The sequence below is a fragment of the Tuber melanosporum genome (genome assembly GCF_000151645.1).
Source record: "Tuber melanosporum whole genome shotgun sequence assembly, scaffold_81, strain Mel28".
Lineage (NCBI taxonomy): Eukaryota > Fungi > Ascomycota > Pezizomycetes > Pezizales > Tuberaceae > Tuber > Tuber melanosporum.
In genome coordinates, this window is record NW_003299130.1 from 369,667 (window position 1) to 393,316 (window position 23,650).

Here is a 23,650-nt window from a genome sequence, read left to right on the forward strand (position 1 = left end):
ATGCCGGATTCGGAGCCTAAACAGGGCACCAAGAGGAAGAAATTTCCGGTATCAGCTTTGCCAGGCTATCCCCCAGACTGCGATCGCACCCATACCCACGAACGACGAACTACTTTCCAAGCGTGTAGACATCTTGGCCAATGCACAAATACCTGCCCCTGCGTGAAATCGCATGTAACGTGCGAGAAGTCTTGTATCTGCTCACCATCCTGTCCTCGCCGTTGGCGAGGTTGTACCTGTAAACGTGAGGGCAGGGCATGTACTTTGGAGAACAAATGCATATGTGCCAAAGCCAATAGAGAGTGTGATGTGGATCTTTGTCACACTTGTGGCGCAGCGGAGGTACTTGACCCGAAGAATAGATACGATGACGCTTTTTCAAACAATTGCTGTCAAAATGTGGCGTTACAGAGAGACATGCCAAAACGGACCCTCCTAGGAAGGAGCGCGGTTGCTGGGTTCGGGCTATTTGTTGGGGAAGATGTGAAAGGGGGCGTTTTCCTGGGAGAGTATAAAGGAGAAGTTATAACTACCGAGGAGGCAGACAGAAGGGGCAAGCTCTATGACAGGAGAGGTGTCAGCTTCTTATTCAACCTTAACAGCAGTATGTTAACCTTCCCTTTCTTTCTCAGCTGTGATTGGAAACTAATGAGTATGAACTTCAGATCAGGTTATCGATGCTACTAGGGCTGGAAATAAGCTCCGATATGTCAACCATTCCGCAAAGAAACCAAACTGCTATGCAAGGGTATTTATGGCAAATTGTACCCATAGAATTGGCATGTTTGCTAGAAGGGATCTTATAGCTGGAGAGGAATTATTTTTCGATTACGGGTGAGGATAGACCCTTCCTTTCTTCTGAGCCTAGGTGTCCAACAGTTTAACTGAGCTAACATTGCGCCTTTCTGAGATCTCTAGCTACAACAACAAACAAGTGAAATTCGTTCACAAAGAGCCACCCGAAATCCCCGGCCTAAATACTACCAGCGGCGACAAACCGAGCAGGCCCAAAAAGGCAAACCGAGTACCGAGACCAGTGAGCCATAAATTCGACTACCTCAAGGGCGGAAAGGGGACCACAGAGCGCTCAAGAGCGATAAGAACAAACAGCGCACCAATCGCCCCGACGGCTGGTCCAGCAGATCCCAGACCGCCTGTTCCATCTCCAGCATTTCCCGCCTCCGCCGGAGCCTCCGAGAGCCGTCCTGCCAATTCTAGAGCACTTACCACCCTTATGGCACCTACCCGACCACCACTACAGGGGGGTCGGAAGCCGCAGGCGAAAAAGAGCGCCATGCAAGTCGAAGATACAGAAGGAGATATGGTAGTAGGCCGGAGGTTGGGCTCGGCTAAGAGCCCTATACTCCTGAACTCTAGCGATGGGGAGCAAAGCAGTAGCGAAGAAGAGAATTTGTCCGATGGTCAGGACGACTCTTTGACTGAATTGGAGAGTGACGATGACGATGAGCCACGCCCGAGGCGGGATAGAAATCGTCGGGCGAATCCGAGGAAGAGGCGTAGGAGGCGTTGAAGTTAGAGACGGTATAGTTTCTAGGTTCTGTGATATGGATTCTACGATACAAGCGCGATCGCTTCCCTTCTTTTTGAGCATCGGGGGCACTGTAAATTAATGGTTGACGTTCGTCTTACGATCCCCGGAGTTAATTACCGTCCATAAATAGTGCGATAAATCCACTTTGTAGCATCTTGTCCACGATAAATATATGTTCCGTCCCAATCGTCAAGTAGCTTACTTGGCCAAGGAGATAGACTACCCCATTGACCGAGTAGGCCACTACCTCAGTGGGCGCCAGTAACAAAGTATATTTTTACTTGCCCCAGTGACCAGGTACTGTATCATACTCAAGTTTTAGATTACAGCCGAGTTTCTTGCTATCAGATGATAACACCAAGTAAAAAATAATTGCAATCTGGCCACGCTAGCAGCTTTATCGTACAATCGGGACCATACGGGGTGCATTGTACCGGTAATACTCAAACTTGTCACTGGCTCTATTTTCTGATAAGATAGTCTCTCAATCTTTTTGAAGCGAATTTACCGGCACGCAAGGGATTAATTTTAGTAAGTATCATACTACTTGTAGAAATCGCCCATGTGTGTGCCATACGGGGCTAGGAATCACGATTGCGGGGGGTATGATATCGTAAATTTTTGTGCCGATTTGATTTGTTGGGTAGTATGGGCAGGCCCATCCTTGGTAACCTAGGTCTACGAGCACAAACAAGTTTGGCCGAGTAGACCCTTGGGACAAATCTAGGTTGTGCTCGTAGCCCTAGGTTACCAAGGATGGGGGCGGGCCTGGAAGACCAAGGGAAAAACAAGCTCGAATAAAGATACCATACTAGTATGGAGTGAGGGCAGAGTCGATAGGGTATTATCTGAAAGCCGTGAGGTTTTTGATATGATATCATACACTCTGAATTTCCTGTATTGTAGATAGCTTGGCATGCATAGATTTCTGTATCATAATATATTATAAGCCAGGAGAGTTCCTTCTTATTTCAACAAGCTACAACCACCCCTCGACAACAATTCAGACAGTGGTTCTTACCTATCTCAATCCGGTTTAACTCCGCTTCTTCTGTGCCAGTCAATTTACAACATGCTGATTCAATTCAATTTCCCTCCTATCTTTCGGTATGATATATCAAGCAGGTCACAGAGCAATATTTCCCACGAGGTGCGGCTCGGTTGAAACATCATCCAACTAAGGAAAGGCCCACAAAACCTCCCACGCCGGTAGTTACGCACAGAGCAGTGGGGAATACCGGCACTGTCATCGTTTGAACCCCATATCCCAAATATATCATTCAACAACTTGAAGTAACTGTTGCGAGGAGAAACATTTAAAAGACTGCTTGGACCTGCCCTCTGCTGAGCAATAGGCAATATTCTCCACCGGCAAGCTAGTGGTTGAACCGAGGACCGGTAACTCATTGCTGCGATGCGGAGAAGCCAAGCTTGCGGTGTGCCGGTACCTGTTCTGCCACTGGTACGTGAACCCAAAATGACAGCTGCCTATCCAAGACCCTATTTGCAATTGAAAAATGCCATAAGTGGAAATATCACTTTTTTGTGGCTTGTCGAACAGAACAGAGGACTTCAATTTTTATTTTTAATCCTAGGGTTCCCTGGCTCGATAATTGTCACGTGTTTTCATTCCGCGCATGTTTCTCACGAGCTGTCCCACGAGGGACCGGATATGATAATCTATGATACTACGAACAAGTGGTATCATACTCGAGTGTGCTCTCCCTTGCGCGTACAGTACCACACGGGGTTGGTACCTTTGACTGCCGAAGTACGCTTCTATCCTAGCTTCCATTCATCGGTTAGCAGCAATGAAGGATTTGAAAGATTGAGGGAGAAATGCAGCCTTGTGAAGAGAGCTTCCCAAGGTCCAATGGATGGTGTTTAGCTCGAATCCAATTTCCCTAAGGATATCATATTGAGAACAGGAAACACGTTTGAAATCCATTTCATTTACTATAGGCTCTGCTTGAGACGTCTCTTTTATCCATCTTTTGCTCGGCAGGGGGGTTTGATGAGCTCGGTATTTGGCATGCGCAGTATCATACTCGGACACACATATATGACCGTGGTTCTAGTATACTCTTGGTAGTAAGCTTAAGAATTGCGGTAGCGTATAATGGCCAGAGCCGCCACTGTGCATAGATAGAGCTTGAAAATAAAAACTTACAAAACAACACTTAAAAAACTCTTTCAATAGTTCGGATCGTATATGTATTAATAGTAACCCTTTAATACTCGTCAAAACCAGCAACACTCGAGAACTTCTTCCCAATGTCGCCCTTCTGTCAAGTAGCGACAAGATCCTTCACCGCCAATCTAGAAGTTGGGTCCTATGTTCGTCCATCAGACCTAATTTGAGCCAAATACTTCCCATTCAGTTAATGTATAGGAACATGAATGCCACCTTTGGGGGCAACACACCAATCCCCCCCTGTGTAATCCTAGCTCGCACTATTCATGTTTTCGACCTCTAGCCCAACTACTGGCTGTTAAATTTAACACTTTGATACTAACGAGTGAGAACCCATGACCAGCAGCCCGCAGAATTCAACTAAACACAAGCCCCCAGCAAGTATTAGGCCAAAGATGTCTGCAAACTAAGTATACCACACATACAATCTGCCCAGAAGGTATTCCACCAGGAACCCCCGTTTTATTTCACTGCGGACGGCAAATCAGTAAGGAATTCAACACTTCCCCACGACATAATTTACAACTTAAAAATGACCAATTCACTTAGGTTACTAAAGGGAGCAAACAGCCGTCGTAGATGAAATACAGCCGAACCACTTGAATAACGTACAGCTATCCTGCTTCCTCCTCAGGCTGTGCTCTCAGCCACATCCACCGCCCATCTAGCAATTCTCTCCATGTTCTCCCTCTCCATCTCCATCCTCTCTTCTCTCCTTTTTGCTTTACGTTGAATCCTCCTCTCCTTCTGCATCGCAAGCTCTACATTCTCCATGGCCTTAGCCTTAACCATAATGAGACCCTCTCTAAGCTTGCCGATAGTATACCTCAAAACATGGAGGTCTACTCCGTGTTTCTTATCGAGCTGCACTAGCGAAAGGAGGTGGTTGACCAGTTCCACCGCGAAGAATAGTTCGAGTCTGACGTGTTTGAGGACCACAACGCTCTTGAACCAACACAGGACATCCTCGACCGTCTTCTTGATAACGAGGAATTCGGAGCGATGAAACTTGGGAACTAAGGCTATTCTCCCGATGGCCTCGATGCGAGCTGGTTCGGTGGAGTTGGTAGAGGCGGAGAGATCTTCTTTCCTTTCGGAGAGGATACTAGATTCCTGGTGGTCCATTGTGTGCTTTTGAGTGATTGCGTATAGGGGTGGCTGTGGTGGTTGTGCAAATGTTGGGAACTGGTGGGCTTGAGGTGTTAAGCGTCTATCGCAATAATATTATTATCATCGCTCTCTATTCAATTGTTGACCGCAACCCTATTTCTCCACAAGTGGCCCATGATAGCGATAGTTTCCCAAAGAACAACCCCGCAGCCCCCAAAACTTAATAATCAGAGTAGCCACTACGCGCGAACCAAACAGTGTTCGGGGTTATGGTGTTTTCGAGTGAACCAAGGTATGATACCCTCTCAAAAACCTTTTGTCAACATTTGGGATCGGTGGGGGATAAGTCGAAATTTGACAATTGAGGTGTCGTGCGCGGGGGGGGGGCGCTGGGGATAAAATATGAGGGGAAACAATACTACTGTACATATCATATCACGGAGGCAGTTCGTGCAACTCAAAAAGAGAAGAGGAAAAAGAAAGTAGTAACTGATGTAACCTTAAACATAAGAAAGCAACAACTTCGGAATTCTTAGGTCAACACTCACTGCTTCCCTTTTCCTCTCTGTAATACCTTTACAACGCCAGCAGACGCCCAGGGAATCTAGAGATATTGGCGTACGTATCACAGGTTCTTCACCTTTTATTACTCACCGCGAACATAGAATGGGCCATCTCTATGGCTACGAGTAAGCTATTTGTGGAGAGTGAGGAGGCACCTCTGGTTTATTGATCCGTGTAGGGTCAGAACCGAATTGTTGCACGCTCGAAGCGTCTGAGCTATGATACACGTCTAGTGCACAAGAAGGTGAGCGAGGGGGGGTTCTATATCATGGTAAATTCTTGTCTCTATACCGGGTAAGTTAGAGTGTGTGCGGGTTAAAGAGAGAAGTTCGAATAAAGTATCATCATAGAGTTAATGGTCATGTTGTCTATGGTGTGTGTACCATACTCAGGAGGTATTGTGGTCAGGGTTTTATTTGGAATTCATGACTTGTATCAAGTACCCTACATTCTACATAGGGTGTATGTACCATCTGTCTCTGCTGTATCTAATCTCTTCAGACTATGATAGTCTTTTCTCTAGGTAAAATACCGAACAACACTCTTCACTCTAACATTGCCTTATCTTCAAATAAAGGTCTCTAGTAGTTGTTTATTTCACATCTTGGGAGACCTCAAACACACCTGTACCATACCCAAGCGCTGCGCAGCAAAACCGCTTTGGAAATATATGTGCATGAGATTAGGGATTGGAAAGAGCATTGCCCCCAATCCAGATGCACGACCTAACATGTAGAGCAGTGGCATTATAACAGGTCACCCGTGGGTACTGCCAATGCAACTGAATTGACTCTCCAAGTGCTCTATCAGCTGACCAAATAGACGGAGGGGATATATGCCTCTTTATAGACTCCCTCCACCCATCTCGTAGAGAAGCGAAGAGGTTACCCCTCCAGCTGAGCTGTGCCGGCTGCTCGCTACCGGCCGGATGCGCCCGGCAACAAAAATCGAAATCTCATAAACCCATCAAGAAGGCGGAAAAGCCCAATACTGAGGAGTAGGCCAGCCCCCAAACCTATGGACAAACTTCTCCAACCTTTATGATACGCATGCCTTGTAGGAAGGCCGATACAAGGGACGGGGGTAATATTCTAGAACTGAAAACCCCATGAGGCATCGAGCACGTCAAGAATAGTATCAGGGAAAGGAAACCGGCACTAGGTAGGCACAAATAGTTTCCACAAGCGACAGGGCAGGCTCACGACCGCCACTTTCCAATCTTCTCAAGTTAGGAAAAACTCTTGGGCAGAGCTCGCACGTCAAATGGTACTAAACAAAGGCTTCAACTTAAGAATCTCTCTAATTTACTAAACCACTCCACGAAAAAAATTCAAAAGCAGCAGTAGAGATAGCTACTGACAAGACAGCTAGGAAACTCCCCAGAAACAACAAGAATAAAACATCCCCCCAAGCTCCACCCTCTCCCACACAACTCTACACCAAACTGCACATCTCACTCCACTATCCCGCCGATCCTCTCAGGCCTAACAGTATACCTACAATATGCTTTCTTACAGGTCTCCCTCGCAAGGAGCACTGTCTCCACAACGGCCTCTGTTGGCGGTTCGATGAACGACCTAGACGTGGTCGGGAAGCTATCGCAGGCCGGGTACGGATATGTTGGGTCGTCGTCAACTGCACTAGGACAGGCTTCTCTCCTGACCCAGGTCTTATGATCGCAGGCAATGAAGTGCCGGAGTATTAGTTTGCACATCTCTATTTCCGTGATTTTTTCTTTTTGAATTTCCGATCGAGCAAATTATCTTTGAAGGTCGAGCTTGCCAGTAGGTCTTGTGCTTTGGGTCCAAGGGGCTGATAGTTTTGTAGCTTCCTTCTTGAGGTACTCGGAAAGTAGAGGTGAGGGTTGGGACTGAAGGAATCTCGTTGTCTATTTATCATAACAAAATTCAATATCATACTATTTGAGAAGGGAACCATTATTGTGTCTTACCTTGAACGACTTGAGAGAGCGATCTTGAAAGGGGTTATTTGTGTAGCAGATGAACTGAAACCGCCTTTTTCATCTAGCTTTCAAGTATTTTAGCAGGATGTTTGTCTGCAGCAGTGTACGCGGCCTTTGAAACAAGGTTGAAAATAATTAAGGTCACCGGGTGTCACTCGGTGACTAGCTCTATCCACAGGTCATCACCCATATGTAGTTTGTCTCACCCTGAAAAATGCGATATGATATCGTACCGAAGGTTTGATGAATGGCATCGTAAGTTACACGCCAAGCTGGGTTGCCCAATGCAAGCGCCTTAACTTTCAAGCCTTCAGAAGCTCGAGAAAATACAAATTAAGAGGGAGTGGGTTCGGAGTGTTTGGCTCGTCTGTTTTAGAGCCGCGGGCCCAGAACAATAAAAGATGGAAAATGGAAATAATTGATAATAGAGGCCTCTAGAAACCCCAGGATCGAACCGCCTGCGCCTTGGGAACACCTCGACGATCTATGATACATCAAGACCCCCTATCTCGGAGCATCCCAAAATTTCCCATTATTAATCATTCAGCACCGTCAAATATTTCTAGGATCTGATAACAATACTCTATTATTGTATGGTGTTATTAGTACAATTTTATTGTTTGAATACTAGAATGGTCGACCACCTGGTCAAAAATGCCAAAAGAGTAGGATAAAAAGATCCCACAGGCCAACAGCAAGGATCCAAATAATAATATTAGACTAAAATTTAATAATTATTTTCTAGATTACTGTCCAATTTTCTATGTACTCGAGTACCCGGAGTAATTTTAAATTCTTTTCCCAACTTATGATAATTGCCTATTATTTACCAGATGTTTTTTTTTTTTTTTGGTTGCGACACAAATGTGTTTTCATGTCCTTGAGAAAAGAGGTTCATTCACAACTTGAGAGATCGGGTATTGTCCGCTGTTCAGTACTTCTATTCTAAACTCTGTATTCAAACGCGACAAAGCCTTAGACCTCCAAGAGAGAGTATCCAATAACAATCTGGAACTCATCACCTTTCCCCGAGTGCCTTAAAAACTCGAATAATTGGACTGTGTGCCATGTATCATAGTCCAAAATTCTGTTCTCCGGAATGGGGGTAAAAAACACAGTAAAACATAGCCCCCTTACCCTTTCAAGATAGAAAAAAAAAGCAAAATTTCTTGACAATACTGAGAAATGAAAACCCAACGACATAGCACACCGTCCAATTATTCGGGTCTTTATGGTACTCACTCGTACTGTACATAATATTAATTAAGAGAATCAGTAATCTATCACGTTCGCCCACCTTCCCTATCTCCAACTTCCCGAACAATCCTTCCCATAGATAATAGCACCGAGCTATTCGCTCAATATTTTCAGATCCCCCTAGTCCTTCTTGGAGCCATTGAACGGGTCAATTGCCTAGACACACAAGTTGGTATCCACCTTTAATGCTTTGCCAGTTTACAGTACTGTACCGCGCTCCCCTCCCTCCCAAACCCAGGCCACCAAGCTTCTCCATTTTTCCCAGCAACCAAGAGAGCAACATGATTTTGTGGCCTGGGTAATGGCGATCCTCCTATCTAGACTAAGCCTAAATCATCCCACTACACCCTCTTCCACCTTCTTATTTAGCTTCTCTTCCTCCTCCGGATTCAAAGTTCTCAATTGCAACGCATGAATTCCACCCTCACGCTCCAACTCTTCCTTGAGCAAAGCATTTACCATCCTGTGTCGGGCAAGCTGAGGTTTTCCTGTGAATTCGGCGGAGGTGATGAGAAGGCTTCCGGTGAGTTAGCTAGCGTAACGGTCCATAAAATAGGAGGACGAGCGCTTTACCGAAAGTGAGTCTCCTTAGAAGTGACACCTTCCATGGCCTTATGATGAGCATGCTTATCGGAGTCGTTATAAATTTGTAGGGTTATCGGAGAGAGAGCGACGGTAAGCTACACTCCCGAGAAATCAGTGCTCATCCTTCATTCCCGAAAAGTACGGGAAAAATTCAAGGTTAAATGCTACCTTTCGGCGGATTGTGTCTTCGACAGGAGTAGAGCTCGTCATCTTTGCGAAGCCCCTAACAAATCTAAGCATTTGTTATTGCAGTGGGCGTGAGTGCGGAAAAGGGATCAAATGAAGTGGAGAATGCTGTTTGTGGAAATGTTTAGGATTGCCCCACTTGAGCCTCAAGTCTTGGCGAGATCGGCGCTATCGTACCTTAGGTGGACCCTTCCGTGCAATAACAGAAAAGCCCTCGGTGATTGTCGTCTCCGTTCTCTTGCGATATCGTATTCACCTTCCGTCTTTATTTCTGTTGAGGGCTCAGAGAAAAGGATATAAGGCCATGATTCCGGTTCTACGACGCCCAACCTCTGTTCCTTTCTCAACAACCCGCCAAGCTCGCAGAATGATCCGAAGAAATATTACTGTTGAGACATTACCTCGGCTACCAATCTTCGAAGCTCTCTCTAAACACAATCCAAAAAGCATTGCGATCGTTCACTCCGAGTCCGGAGATAAATTTACATATGACAGCCTATTATCAGATACAGCAAAGCTCAAGAGAAAACTACTGGAGAAGGCCAAAGTTGACGATTTGCAAGAACAGCGAGTGGCGCTTTTTGTAGAGAATGGGTACAACTATGTAGGTGCGTCAACACCAACTAACTGCCAAAAAGTCACGATTCCTCCAACTACTGACTGAGCACTCTGCAGTTTCATTATTGGGCATATTTGCAGCGGGTGGAATAGCAGTTCCTCTGCACCCCAACCACCCACCCGGAGAACTTCATTATGTCGCTAAAAACTCCGCACCGACATTCATCCTAACCCATTCCAAAGCTCATCAAGCATTCCCCCCAAGCTCTAGTTCCCCACCAATCCTCGACCTTTTCGAGCACCCCCCCAACAAACCGCACGATGCTCCGGCACCGGTAGATCTTTCCCCAGCACCAGACCCCCTCCGAGGAGCCTTAATGATCTATACCTCTGGCACAACCGGCGCCCCCAAAGGCGTAGTCTCTACCCACAAGAATCTAACAACCCAAGCAGAAACTCTAGTTACGGCCTGGGAAATGTGCAAAGATGACCATCTCCTACACGTCCTCCCCCTCCACCACGTTCACGGAATTGTAAATGCAACCCTAGCTCCGCTCTTTGCCGGCGGAGCAGTAGAATATCTATTCCCCTTCAACGCCCAAAAGATCTGGTCCCGTTTTGCCGATACCTCGAGGAGGCCAATAAGTCTGTTCATGGCTGTACCAACAATATACTCCCGTCTCATAGACTCATTCGAGACGTTATCGGAGCCTACGCGCTCTGCGGGTAGGAAGAATGTGTCGAATTTGCGGTTAGCGGTATCGGGCTCTGCAGCACTGCCGGCGAGTACAAAGCGGAAGTGGGAGTCTCTGGGCGGGAATCTATTAGAGCGGTATGGGATGACTGAGATTGGTATGGCGCTCTCTCAACGCTTACCACTGACCGACCGAATGGCAAATTCTGTCGGGTGGCCGCTGCCGGGCGTCGGAGCACGTCTTGTGAGCGATGGTGTAGAGATCAAGGAAGTTTGGCAAGAAGGGGAGATACAAATCCGCGGTAACAGCGTCTTCCGCGAGTACTGGCAGAAGGAAGAGGCAACGAAAAAGGAGTTTACACAGGATGGGTGGTTCAAAACTGGAGATATAGCGGTGCGCGATGAGCGGGGGGCGTACTATATCAAAGGTAGGACAAGCGTTGATAGTAAGCTCCCCCAATCACACCAACCGCCCACAGGATCACGGGTTGATATTGGGAAATAGTACTTAAATCCGGCGGCGAGAAAATATCCGCCCTAGAAGTCGAACAAGAATTACTTGAGCTGCCGCAAGTGGCTGAGGCTGTAGTAGTAGGTCTCACAGACGAAAGGTGGGGGCAGAGAGTCGCAGCGGCGCTCGTGCTCACACCGCAGGGCAAAAGCGAAGAATTTGACTTAGTAAAGATGAGGGCTGAGATGAAGAAGCGGGCTGCGGAGTATAAGGTCCCAAGAGAAATCAAGATTTTGGAGGCTATCCCGAGGAATCATATGGGGAAGGTTAATAAAAAGGAGATTGTGAGGGAGGTTTTTGGAGAGGATGAGCCGTAGTCATAGACTATCATTCGGCACAGTTTTGCCTGGATTGTTGCAATAGTGGTTCAGATAGTCACTAGTATCGAGTTGAAGTTGGACACTCACAAGGCTTAGTGACCGCAGGGCTAATAAATTGATATCTCCGAAACGCCAAGCCGAGTGATATGATTCTATGATATATCGTATACCAGTGCCGTAGAAAATAAGTGGTAACATATAGAGCCAAACAGGCACTTGTGATGAAGCCCTTCCTCAGGCTGCGATTGATCAAAGGTCCCAAAGATTTCATGAGAAGCTTCAGGGAGCGACACCCCGTAATGTAAAGAAAAACTTCAATGGCTAAGTTAGAATCCAGGTTATGTGAGTATGCAGTAGTTTTCCAGGCCACGCGCCGTACTGGAGAAGAGCAGATTATAGGGTGTGGTGCTGCCTCTCTGTATTGTATGTGATCAACTATGTTGTCCTACGTGGGCTCGTTATTGGTCGGACGATCGCTACTCTTTATATCTGTCCAACTTCAATTGGCCAGCGCGAGTACCGGTACAAGTGCGTGAGAAGTCAGGGTTCTCACGGAGACAGAAAAAATCTGCAAACCATGATACACTAGACTTCAGTATATAGGAGAGTCCGTTCCTTGTTCTAGATCAATGGGTTAACAGCTCTTCTCCCTATCCCGCGCATGTATCTGCGTGGGTTTTGCCCCTTTCCCTGTCTTGTGGAGATGGGACACAAGGGGGTGAAATGGCCCCTTTATAAATAACATCTCATGGCTACATTGTAGTTATCGGGGTTTCTTTCTTTCCAATTTCTAGATAGGACATTGATAGGAATAGGATATCCAAGTTAATTCTTCAATTAGAAAAATAAATAAAAATTAGTTGATAATTGCATTTACTCAAGTAGTGACTTATCCACGAATCACCAAGCACCGTAACCTAACGGCTACTCGGCAGCCCCTCTACCCCCGCACCCAAGTTCTCCCCAAGCACCTCCCCACCAATAACCACCTCCTTGGACTCCTGCAGTACAAAAATCATCCGCGCCCACTCCGTCTCACTAGGATTCTTCCAAGCGTGCATCGTCCCTCTCTGCACCACTACGTCGCCCCTAGTAACAACCCTCTTCTCACCAGAATCCAGCAGCGCCTCTACCTTTCCTTCCAGCACAATCCCATAATCCAGAGATTCAGTCCTGTGCATGATGCACTCATATCCGGGAGCAAAATCCACCATGCGCAGGACCGTGCCGCCAGGATTTACCAACCCGAGTTTGTACTCCTCCATCATCTTGTCATGGGCCTTGACATCGGCGTCGTTACTCAAGTCTACTGGGAATGTCGAGGTGGTGTAGACTACGTTGAAGGCCATTTGGTGGCCATCGAAAACTTTCCAGGATGCCGGGCGGGAGGAGTGGAAGACGGCTTGCTTGGTGATGGGATCGTGGGTAGTTATGTGGGAAAAGGTTTCTGGGAGGCCGGTGGAGAGCTGACCTTCAATTGGGGTGGAAGTTGGTAGAGACATGTTTTTCTCTCTCTGAGTGGTTTCCTTTTTCGTCAGTTAGCTGGTTCGGTGGAGAGATTTGCGGATTTTCCTTACTTTAAAGATGATTCGATTTATTCTTGAAAGAATTGGGCTTTAGGAGGGTTGATTATTTTCCTGATGGTCACTGGCGGCCGAGGAGCAGGTGGTTTCCTAAGAGGTTGCGATCGACCTCTTATACTCACATTACCCTGGTCCCGCCAACCAGATAATTTACCGGTAGTTTCTTTGTTATCGTATCCGTGTTGCATCCAAGTATCACACCCGCAAACAACCACCATAACCAGCAGTGAACCCCTTCAACATACAGTGCAAGGTGCCTATCCCCGAATAAAGATATTCAATACCCGGGTCCACCCCAGAACAATAGCATAAGTCCGCACCGATTAGCCGATCAATTACCGAACCATCCGGATCATGAAACTTTCTTCTTATTGCTTCCCCATCTCCTGCCGCTGCCAGATCCTTCCCCAATTCCACCTTCTATCAACAATTCTGAAGACATGGCCCAAACTCCCTTCACGCTATTCAACATCCCCTTTGGAGTTTTCTCCACGGAGGAAGCGCCCCACCCTCGCTGTGCTACACGGGTTGGCGAGAGGGTGCTTGATTTGAAGAAGTACGCTGCCGACGGGGGAGCCAAAGATATCGAGGGATTTATCCCAGGAACCTTTGCTCAGGTTAGTGCACCATCCAACCGGCTAATTTAAGGTATTATCTATATCTAACACTTCATAATCACCAGCCATCCCTCAATGCGTTCGCACAACTATCCAGTGCGACCAGGAGTGCTGTAAGGCAACGCATTAGGGAAGATGTCCAAGGAAATCACGTGAAGGAATCCTGCTTCGTCGAAGCTTCCAGGACAAAAATGCATCTTCCAATGCATATTGGAGACTATTCCGACTTTTACTGCTCATTAGAGCATTGCCAAAATGTTTGGATTTTTTTTCCCCCGCTCATCTATTGCCTGATCTCTGACATACAAGGAAGTGCTCGGCCCACCTTTCAATGCCCCAAATTCCCAAAAATTGGTTCTACGCTCCATCAGTATACAATTCGCGTGTCTCGAGTATACTACCTTCACCTAGCACTTTCAAACGGCCATCGGGTGTCTACTACAAGACAGGGACCGAAGAGGCTGTCTATGGCCCCAGCCAAATGGTGGACTTTGAGTTGGAGATGGGATACTTCGTTTCCAAACCTGTCCCCCACGGAGAAACCATGAATGTTGATGACGCCAAGAAACACATCTTTGGATTCGTACTTCTGAACGACTGGAGCTCGCGTGACCTGCAAATGTTCGAGATGAAACCATTAGGCCCGTTCCATGGTAAGGGGTCCGCAACAACTATATCACCATGGATTGTCACTATGGATGCACTGGAAGAGTTCAGCGTACCCGTTAAAACCATACAAAATCCTCCGTGCTTTCCCCATCTCGCGTACGGGGATAAGGCAAAGGCTGCGCTGAACATCAAGTTGTTTGCTTATCTAGAGCGTGAGATGCCAGTGACTCCGAGGACGTGAATACTGTTAACGTGGTCTGATAGGCGCTGGAAAGCGGTTCAAGATCTCGCAGAGCAATCTGAGGTATCTCTATTGGACACCGTATCAGCAACTCGCACATCATGCTTCCGCAGGATGTGGCTTGAACACAGGTGACTTGATGGGAACTGGCACGATATCTGGAGATGTGATCCCCCCATTTACCCCCTGCGTAACCCGTGGCCCTAGTCCTGACAATAAAAATAGGCTGTAGATGCGGATGGGAAGAAGCTGGAGCTGGGGTGTCTCTATGAGGCAACAGAGGGTGGTACAAAGTCTGTAAGGCTCCAAGCCGAAGATGGTGGACAAGCAGAATTGAGATACTTGCTTGACGGGGATGAAGTAGTGTTTGAAGCATGGTGCGGAGATATGAAGCTCGGTTTCGGTGAATGTAGGGGAATGCTTGTTGGATAATAGACGAAAGGTCGAGGCACGAGATGCAATGAATGCGGATGGCAATGGGGTTTACCTCCAAAAGAGAGAGAACAGAGCGCAATTTACCGGGTGCTTGGTTATAATGAATCAATTGGTGGGAACACGTAGTGGGCTTATAGAGCCGTTTCAAAACTGCTCTCCCTTTCTTATATATAGCACCGCTTCAGCTCCCTCCCCCAAGAGCTACAGGAAACCTCCATCCCCCGACTATCTCATCTTCATTCCATCTTTACCCCGACCCTCGCACCTCAGATTCCTCCCAAAATTTACCTCCCCCGACGAGCACAGCCATGGCACAACTGGGCCTTTGGAATCCCAACTTAAAAACTCGGCTTCTGTATGAGCCCAATTTCCTCTAATTGCACTTCCTACAACCGCAATACCAACATCTGAGTTCTAGGCCAATACATAGCGCCATCAACATTGGGAGGCACAAGATTAGTCATCCCCATCTCGAGTGATCAGACATGTTCCGCTAATTCACCGGTCACAGGCTTCCAACTTCATCAGGAAAAGGCTAGGAACAATCGAGGAGCTACAAAGTTCGACAATTGAACTTGCGGTTGGGGCGCCACGATCCCCGTCCAACAGCAAGTATGCCACGTCACTGTCAACCCTAGCCCTAGGAGTCGATTCTAAGGAGGCGCAACAGAAATATCAACCATGTTTGACATATATCCATTCGAGCTCCTGGTACGGTACCAGCGCTACATCCAACCTAGTTTCTAACTCCTTAAATCACCTCTAGGCTCCATCCTTGTTAGAACGCGTGCGAAAAAAAGACTTCACAAAGCATCACTCACCAGACTGGTTTCACGGCGGGGTAGCACATTGGATAACTGCCCAGCGAACCCCAAAACGACCAACGAGTTCGTGAGGGTGCAACAGATTCCTTGAAACAGAGGATCGCCTTTCCGCCAATCATTTTGCCTTTCGGTTGCTTATCCGTTGTTCCTGCAGCCATCCCTGCAGGAACAGTTCAGCAAGCCCTAGCCCTGCCCAATCCCGTCGCGACCAGCGTGGAGAAGGCGATATCCAGCGATCAGACCAAACATCCGACCATATGCAGATAGCAGCAGCGAGTATATGCAATTGTGCCATGAGCCCCAGGTGAAGCGCCCCTGTGTTAGCTCTATTATCGGGCCTTAGAGTTGAATAGATTGGAACTAGTGTATATAAAATTCAGCAAGGAGAACACTCCTCTGAATACTCTGTAGACTGCCGGCAGACGCTCACTCGGAAAACAACTTTCGCAGGTAGAATTTTGCCACTATGAGGTCGCTATATTCCAGTTTCTTCGCTATAGTCTCTCTGATACTCTTGGGTATTGAAAGAGTCCAATCCCACTCATGGGTAGGCGAATACACTCCCATCGAGTGCCCTCACAGCTAACTCATACATGCTAGATTGACGATATCCAAGTCGAGGGGAAGGGGGTCTTAGGTTATATCCGTGGTTATGGTATTTCTCGCCCTCCACCCCCCCCTCTGAACTCAATTGACCCTTCACAAAAAAAAAATAGCTGGTCGGAACAATGAAGTCGATGTACACAATACTTATCAGCCGGCGCAGCGATCTTCACCTGTTTGTAAACCCAACTCCCAATCAAAGCCTACAACTCCACTCGCCGGATTTCCTCGCCTCAGAGCCCCCCCGGGGGCACACATTCTCGCCCACCACACTGAAAACGGCCATGTCTCGCGACCTGAAGCACCCGACGCCTTCAGTGGCTACACCTACTGGTACGGGACCAGCAAGCCCTCGAGCAGCCACACTTTGCAGAACGCCCTCGACTGGACGAGCGATGGCAGGGGCGGCAAAGGCGATGGAAGATTTCTCTCGAGAAGCACATACGACGACGGGGAGTGCGCGGAGCCAGGGAACACGGCCATCAGTAAGGAGCGCGGCGTGGGACCAACGGGGCGGATGAAACCCTGCGTGGACAACTTTACCTTACCGGACGATCTGGATATTGGGAGCACCTACTCGGTCTACTGGGTTTGGGATTTCTCGGGCCATTTCGGGTCCAGGAATGCAAAGCATGTTGAAGTTCGTGATCCCCCCCGTCTTTTGATCCGACTCGTTTTTAACCCGCCAGATGGTAGTGGTATACTTCATGCATGGACATCGATATCGTTGCTCCGTATGGAGCGGGGAGAGGTTCCAATTCTGAAGATAGTGATTATGGGAACGGCAACACGAGCGGAGGTACTCGCGAAAGCACGAGCTCTGGTGGCAACATGGGAAGTACCAGTAATACTGGTTCTACTGGTTCTACTGGTTTGGGCAGTTCGGGAACCTCTAGAGGCTCTGAAGGCAACAGCGATGGAAATACCAGCGGAGGTGGTTCTAGGAGCACCATCGACGGCCGCGACACCCCCGCACTGCAATTCAACATGGACTCGGCTGTGGGCAGAAGATACGGAATGGTCCCATGACAACTAACGTTGTTCTATGTATTTGGTTTCCTCTTGCTCGGTACATTTTAGTACTAGTATCTCGTAACTATTACTTGCAAGTTATAAATGTAAAGTACGGGGACAAAAGGGTTTGTCCGGCACGGCAACAGCAACCCTACAGCCACTATAAATTTACTACTTATGCAACCACAACTGCTTAGAATGAATTGAAAAATTAGATAGACATCCATTGAATATAAGAAAAACCTTATGTGAAATTGCAAAGAAAAAAATTCAATACTTTGTATACCATCCCCTTGCATCTAAAACAGCAGCCACTCTCCTAGGCATTGACTCCCATAGCCTTTCCAAGAATTCTCCTTCAATATCCTGAGTCCAAAACATATCAAGAGCTTCTGCTAGAGATCTCCTATTAGTATCTGGACCTCCATTGGTCTTGTGAATGCTAGGAAAGAATTGGTGTAGCTTTTTCTTTACCCTTCTCCAACAGTGCTCAATAGGATTGAGGTCAGGATAATTGGGTGGCCATTCCATAACCTGTATGTTGTTTTCTAGAAACCAAGCCATAGTATCTCTTGCAGTATGTATCTTTGCACCATCCTGCTGAAAGATAGGATCTCCAACTGTGTCCTCCACCTCCTGCTAGGCATCAACTAAGCCATCCTCTAAAACTCCAATATACACAAATCTATTCACACTCTTGTCAAAAATAGTAATCAGAGGACTCTTATTTCTACTCCAAATACAAGCCCATACCATCAACTTTATCCCAGGTTCTTTGGTAACTCCTTGGATATAGTGCTTATAGCACTTTTCCTCAGGTGTTCTGAAGATCCAAATACCCTTAAGATCCTTGGACTTTTCAACCATGCATTTATCACTAAAGATGACCCCCTCAAAGTCCTCTTTTGTCCAATTCTTATACTCTTTTGCCCAAGCTAATCTCTTGATAGCATGTTCATCCTTCAGAAATGCCCTTTTCCCAGCTCTTCTCTTCTTTATGTTAACTGATGCTAAAGTTCTCTTAACTGTCTTAACAGAGGCATTTGGGACAATCTCATTTCGGAATTCTGAAATTGGCTAGTAGTATGCCTTTTTGGACTCTCTGACTAGATAGCAATAGGTTTTGGGAACGATAATTTTAGGTCTTCTAGTAAATGGGAAGTTTTTTACATCACTCCACTTTTGATAATGGCTGTAAAAACTTTGAACAGTACTTTTAGGGCAAAGTAAGAGCTGTCCTATTTCAGAATAAAATAAAAATTTTCCCTTAAAGCAACAATTTGCCCCTTTTCAAAGTCAGTAAGGTAGCTTGTAGTTTTTGGAAACATGGTTGTTGAGAGGAAGTTTATTGAGTATGTGGGATTTTTTAAGGCGTTACTCAGTAACCACTGATCAGATAAACCCTTTTGTCCTAGTACTTTAGTACATGTAAAGCAAAACCAAGTATGAGGGAACAACTTAATTTTACAATACCTTTGCTTTTACTATGGAGATTTATATTGTTATACAATTATTATAAATTACTGCCAGTGAAAAGTAATATAAAAAAAAAAAAAAGCCAGTTAATATATAAAAAAAAATTTATTTATCATAAAAATTTAATATGAAAAAATAGTTAATGATAGTTTTAGGAATACCAGGATCCAATAGCCAAGAACCACTCTAAGTAGGATAACCCTACTCAGAACTGGAATCTCTAGTCTCCACCACCACCCTCTGACCCCACTACAGGGCCCATATGTCATTATATTATATCAATCTCAATTGTATCCTGTGACTATAATGCCACAGAATTGAAGGTGAAAGAATAACACTGTATATGTAACCGTCATCTATTCAACCAGATCCTGTTTGCAAGATATATAAGAGGGGACCTTCAGCTAGGTCTGAGAAGTAAAACAGAGTAAATCCGTAAACTACTCAGAGAGTTATTAGGCTTCAAGGATGTAATATTTTTGGCATAGGCAGTAGGTAATAGGACGTTTTTGCACTAAACTATAGTATCAAATGGTAAAGAATCTCAATGAGAAACCAATACATTCACATCCAACCTATAATAACCAGAAGAGTCTAGAACTCCGAAAAACACTACTGTAGAAGCCAATGGACTTTACAGAGTGTTACAACTGGGTCTAGGAATGCATTATAGTTGCAGGAATGATTCTCAATACTAGAACAGCAATTGAAACCCTGTTACCCAGAGTAACTAAGGGTTACCAACCAAGAGATTATCTGTCAATCCAGTGGAATAGCTTTCTGCAAATTAGTAGGAAGTCCTCCAGAGGATATCTGTAGATTGAATATAGAGTTATAGAGGTTTGAAGTTAGGCAATCTAGGAAGGTTGCAATTAAGACCACCTTTGCAGATACAACCTGTAGATGAAACTGATCATTTCATCAATGACAGAGACAATTGGGGCCAACTCAGTTCGACTTGAGAACTAGGCTATAAGTATAAAGACTCTGATGATCGAATAATTACTATTGAGAACAGCACACTTCCTAGTTAGCTATATCTTAATTATTGAAGAGAGTGTAGTGATTTTCAGGGACTCCAGATGTTCACATCTTTGAAGAATACTTGGTATTGCAAGTTATAATCAGAGAGGTATATGGTTATGTAATAGATAAATGTAGTCCGCAAATACTCAGATACAAAATATAAATATCAAAGTGCCTCCCAAGCTTTAGACATCATCAAGCAACAGAAAGAGACCTTAATAATATAATATTGTCTTCAAGATTCTATTCTACTTTACCTATTATAGTTCACTCTTAGTAGTCGTAAATGAAACAAGTAAAATCTGAGCCTTCCTAGACAATCTCTGTCTACAAAAACGAATCTTGGTTGGCCTAAACAACTCTAAAGTCTATCTAGTTGTCTCTACCTAACAGACAGACAATACTCATCAGATTTTATCTATTTTCTCAGTATTTACTATTCCTTAAGAAACAGCTCACAGTTGGATATTTTTATCACATAAACTTATATTATATTACTCTTTTCTAACCAAGCATTTTTTATTTTATTAAAGATGCTAGCTTTAATATCTCCCAGATAATCCTCAAGTTTATTTGTCCTTACAGATCTTTCTCCTACTTGTATTAGTAAACTCCTACCCACTGGCCTACCAATTTCTCTATCTCACCTGTATATTTCTTTACCAGTTTATGTTGGGGGAGTTCTTACTTATCTGTTATAACATTTTTTTATATTATATCAGTAGATTCCCACCCACCAATCCACTAATCATTCCATTTCACTATATATAATTTATTTCCTATTTATTAATAATTGCTCATCAATTGAATAAGAGATAGGTCTCAACTTATCCAGAAAATCTATTCCTACTTGTATCAGGATACCCACACCTACTAGCCCACCTATATTTCCATCCTGTCTATCCATATACCTGTTAGAAATACCAGGATCTAATACCTAAAAAGTACTCTAAGGAAGGGTAACTCCACCTAGAATCAGGATTCCTAGCTTCTAACATCTACCTTCAGCTCCCTTATAGGGCCCACATGTTATAGCATATTTGCTAGGTACTAATCATGTTTCTGAGAAAGGTATGATAGTAGACAGGTAACCTACTTTTCTAAAGAGGAGGTGAGAACTGCAAACTAAAAGAGGCTTTAAAGGTGTACTGGTAAAACTTAAAGAAGTAAACATTCAACTGAGTATATTGAAATACTATCAGTCGAAGTCTGCTGTTTCCATTATAGAAACTATTAGTCTTTAAATATACAAATCAGTTCATACCTAACATGAACAAACTATTCAAAGGTATTAAACGATGCCTTTTAGTAAAATAACCTAAGTATTAAAAGAATACTTAAGTAAAACATAAAACAAAACCAAGTATCAAATGATAATTAAAATAAACCAAGTATCAAAGTGATACTTATATAACAATCCTACTCTATATATTACTTCTTTAACAGGTAACAACCTTACATCTTCAATATCTCAATAGCGCTGAGACTCTTTGTCTATGTTACTACTTCTGATAATACCTATTAATATCTTCTTAGTTTCATCTTATTCTTATAAGTGAGACCTCTTCCTCATATAGCATTGCAGGAGATGTTTGTGGGGATAAGAGTATTAATTCAACTTGAAGTATAGGAAAGAACTTAAGTGATTGCATAAGTAGTCTGTACAGGAGGTCTTTTTTTTTTTTTTTATTATCTGATTATTCATTGTTAAAGTACAAGAAAACAGCATGCAGTACTGGCTATAGCATAAACAAAACTATATCCTCCTCGGACTAAGAGAAAACCTGTACTCCTAAGACCCTCTAATATGGGCCCAAGCGTACAAACTCTAAGAACCATCAACTCAGGTACCCAGTCCTAAGACCTCACAATTTGAAGGTAAAGAGGTCTCGCCTAGAAGCCAACCACATGCCCAAGAAAATTCCTCACCTGAAAGAAAACCCCTCCTACTAACTACATATAGCCAATAGAACGGAAATCAAATAAGCTAAGCAAGAAAGCATAGGGAAAAACTCTACCTGTAAACAACAAGAACTATAAATGAAAGTAACCTACAGCCTACCATTGCCGAGACAATGAATACAAAATCGCCCCCTGCCTGCTGGACCTAGAAAGTAATGCAATACTAAGATATGCGAGCCAAGAGATGTGGGTCATATTACCAGATTGAAAGAGTGGAAGTTTTGGCAAAAAGATTACAGTCTAGTGGTAGGATGCCAGCCAAAGATTGACTGGCAGGCAGCAAGCTAAAACCCCAGAACACTATGTGGTGGAGGGAGAGAGTAGTAGGGTAATAGCCAAAAGAGGGGAGGCAGTAGTGTGTGAGCCAACACATTCAAAGTAGTGAGGTAGAGGGAGGGTCAAAGACCCCAGATCAAATCCAACCATAGAAACCAAACCATTACCATATTCCTGTTTCTCTCATAAAGTTCCTTGTTCTCTGAGAGATAGCATTACTTAGTAGAAGAGATCCCACTGGCCATAGGGATTCAGAAGTGCGAGGTGGGGAAGGTAACCACAATTTGAACTGAGTGGCTAGGAGAGTATGGTCAAATATCACCGCAAGACAGACCCCAAAGTTACTAGCTGAGACTTCTCTAACAGAAATCGTATAAGTAGAGAGAAAGATGTCCACCACTACCAGCACTAACTAGTAATGAAGAGAGAAAGCCAACTATAACAAAGCTAAGCAATTCCCACTAAGTAAGACAGGACTACTGAACAAGGCCCTGATAACTCCCCTGTCAAGTGAACAGAAAATGAGCCAGGCAAGGGTGCAGGAGGCTGTTTGTAACGATCCCTCCTTGGATGGTTAGTTCTTGACGACGGGGAACGATACTTCTCTTCTTCTTCTGTCTCTTTCCTTAGTCTTACAATAGCACTAGGCCTATGCCTACATTACCGATAGTACAAGACCTTTGTCTTCTATCGGAAACGCCAATCGTAAGCTTTCTCTAACTCTTCTTCATGAAGAACTTTCCTTGGCGTAACAATAATGTTGCAATAAAGATAAAGATCGTAAAGGTGTTTTGTATTCATTAAAGTAATAAGTAGGAAAAGTACTTAGAATTCAATCTAATTTTATTTATACTAGTACCACCGATACCGGCATATGACTAGTCTCCCCCCCGCCCCATAAAACAAACTATCTAAAATACACTACCGCAGACCATTCCGCCCCGCAACCACTCCTCCCAAACATAAATCAAAAATCACTACCTAAATGGGATCATGGGCGCTCGCAGCAACTAGTGCTGCCCCAGATTAACGCGTCTTCCCACCTCGCTTCCCAGCCACCGTCTCATACCCTCTCCCCTATCCGCCCCCAATACAATCTGTCCCATGTACTCCACAAAGGAAACATACTGTCTATCCCAACATCCCTCTGTCCTTTTATAATGTAGTCCCAGGTACAAGTACTCCTCGGCCAAAACCATCCCATAAAATGAACAACACTCCTCTTTTAATAACCCCTTTGTCTTAGCCCACCACAAAACCACTGACGTCCGAGTCGCGAGGTCCAGCTCGTCCCATTGCTAGTGCCATGAAAACCAAAACCGATCGTGACATGTCCATAAACAGCGGGGCCTCTTCTCAAAGTGTTCGGCGAAGGTGACTCACTTCTGGGTGGCTGTTGCAGAAATCGCGATCCCGCAACAGGGACAGTCATAGCGTCGCTGGTCAGGCAAACAGAACCACTTCTTTGGCATGGTTACCAATCCTAGCAA

General features: G+C 45.0%; 5 protein-coding genes; 3 read left to right on the top strand and 2 right to left on the bottom strand.

The window, feature by feature from the left end:
* Nucleotides 1-838, top strand: GSTUM_00011278001 (uncharacterized protein; the record flags this gene model as incomplete). Its single annotated transcript, XM_002841818.1, has 2 exons — nucleotides 1-604; nucleotides 666-838. The coding sequence occupies 2 exons, from the start codon at nucleotides 1-3 to the stop codon at nucleotides 836-838; spliced, it is 777 nt and encodes a 258-aa protein (XP_002841864.1).
* A 7,782-nt stretch (nucleotides 839-8,620) lies between these two features.
* On the bottom strand, nucleotides 8,621-9,490 carry GSTUM_00011279001 (uncharacterized protein). XM_002841819.2 has 3 exons: nucleotides 9,394-9,490; nucleotides 9,214-9,320; nucleotides 8,621-9,157 (listed from the first exon to the last, which is right to left on the bottom strand). Exons 1-3 carry the CDS (start codon nucleotides 9,433-9,435, stop codon nucleotides 8,974-8,976), a joined length of 333 nt encoding a protein of 110 aa, XP_002841865.1. The 5' UTR covers nucleotides 9,436-9,490; the 3' UTR covers nucleotides 8,621-8,973.
* A 225-nt stretch (nucleotides 9,491-9,715) lies between these two features.
* Nucleotides 9,716-11,580, top strand: GSTUM_00011280001 (uncharacterized protein; the record flags this gene model as incomplete). XM_002841820.2 has 3 exons in its annotated part: nucleotides 9,716-10,019; nucleotides 10,087-11,109; nucleotides 11,169-11,580. The coding sequence occupies 3 exons, from the start codon at nucleotides 9,716-9,718 to the stop codon at nucleotides 11,489-11,491; spliced, it is 1,650 nt and encodes a 549-aa protein (XP_002841866.1). The 3' UTR covers nucleotides 11,492-11,580.
* Nucleotides 11,581-12,304: 724 nt separating this feature from the next.
* Nucleotides 12,305-13,256, bottom strand: GSTUM_00011281001 (uncharacterized protein). XM_002841821.2 has 2 exons: nucleotides 13,072-13,256; nucleotides 12,305-13,008 (listed from the first exon to the last, which is right to left on the bottom strand). Exon 2 carries the CDS (start codon nucleotides 12,994-12,996, stop codon nucleotides 12,412-12,414), a length of 585 nt encoding a protein of 194 aa, XP_002841867.1. The 5' UTR covers nucleotides 12,997-13,008; nucleotides 13,072-13,256; the 3' UTR covers nucleotides 12,305-12,411.
* Nucleotides 13,257-13,477: 221 nt separating this feature from the next.
* On the top strand, nucleotides 13,478-15,132 carry GSTUM_00011282001 (uncharacterized protein). XM_002841822.2 has 5 exons: nucleotides 13,478-13,694; nucleotides 13,760-13,951; nucleotides 14,008-14,515; nucleotides 14,568-14,710; nucleotides 14,770-15,132. The coding sequence occupies exons 1-5, from the start codon at nucleotides 13,518-13,520 to the stop codon at nucleotides 14,974-14,976; spliced, it is 1,227 nt and encodes a 408-aa protein (XP_002841868.1). The 5' UTR covers nucleotides 13,478-13,517; the 3' UTR covers nucleotides 14,977-15,132.
* The last annotated feature ends 8,518 nt before the right edge of the window (nucleotides 15,133-23,650 follow it).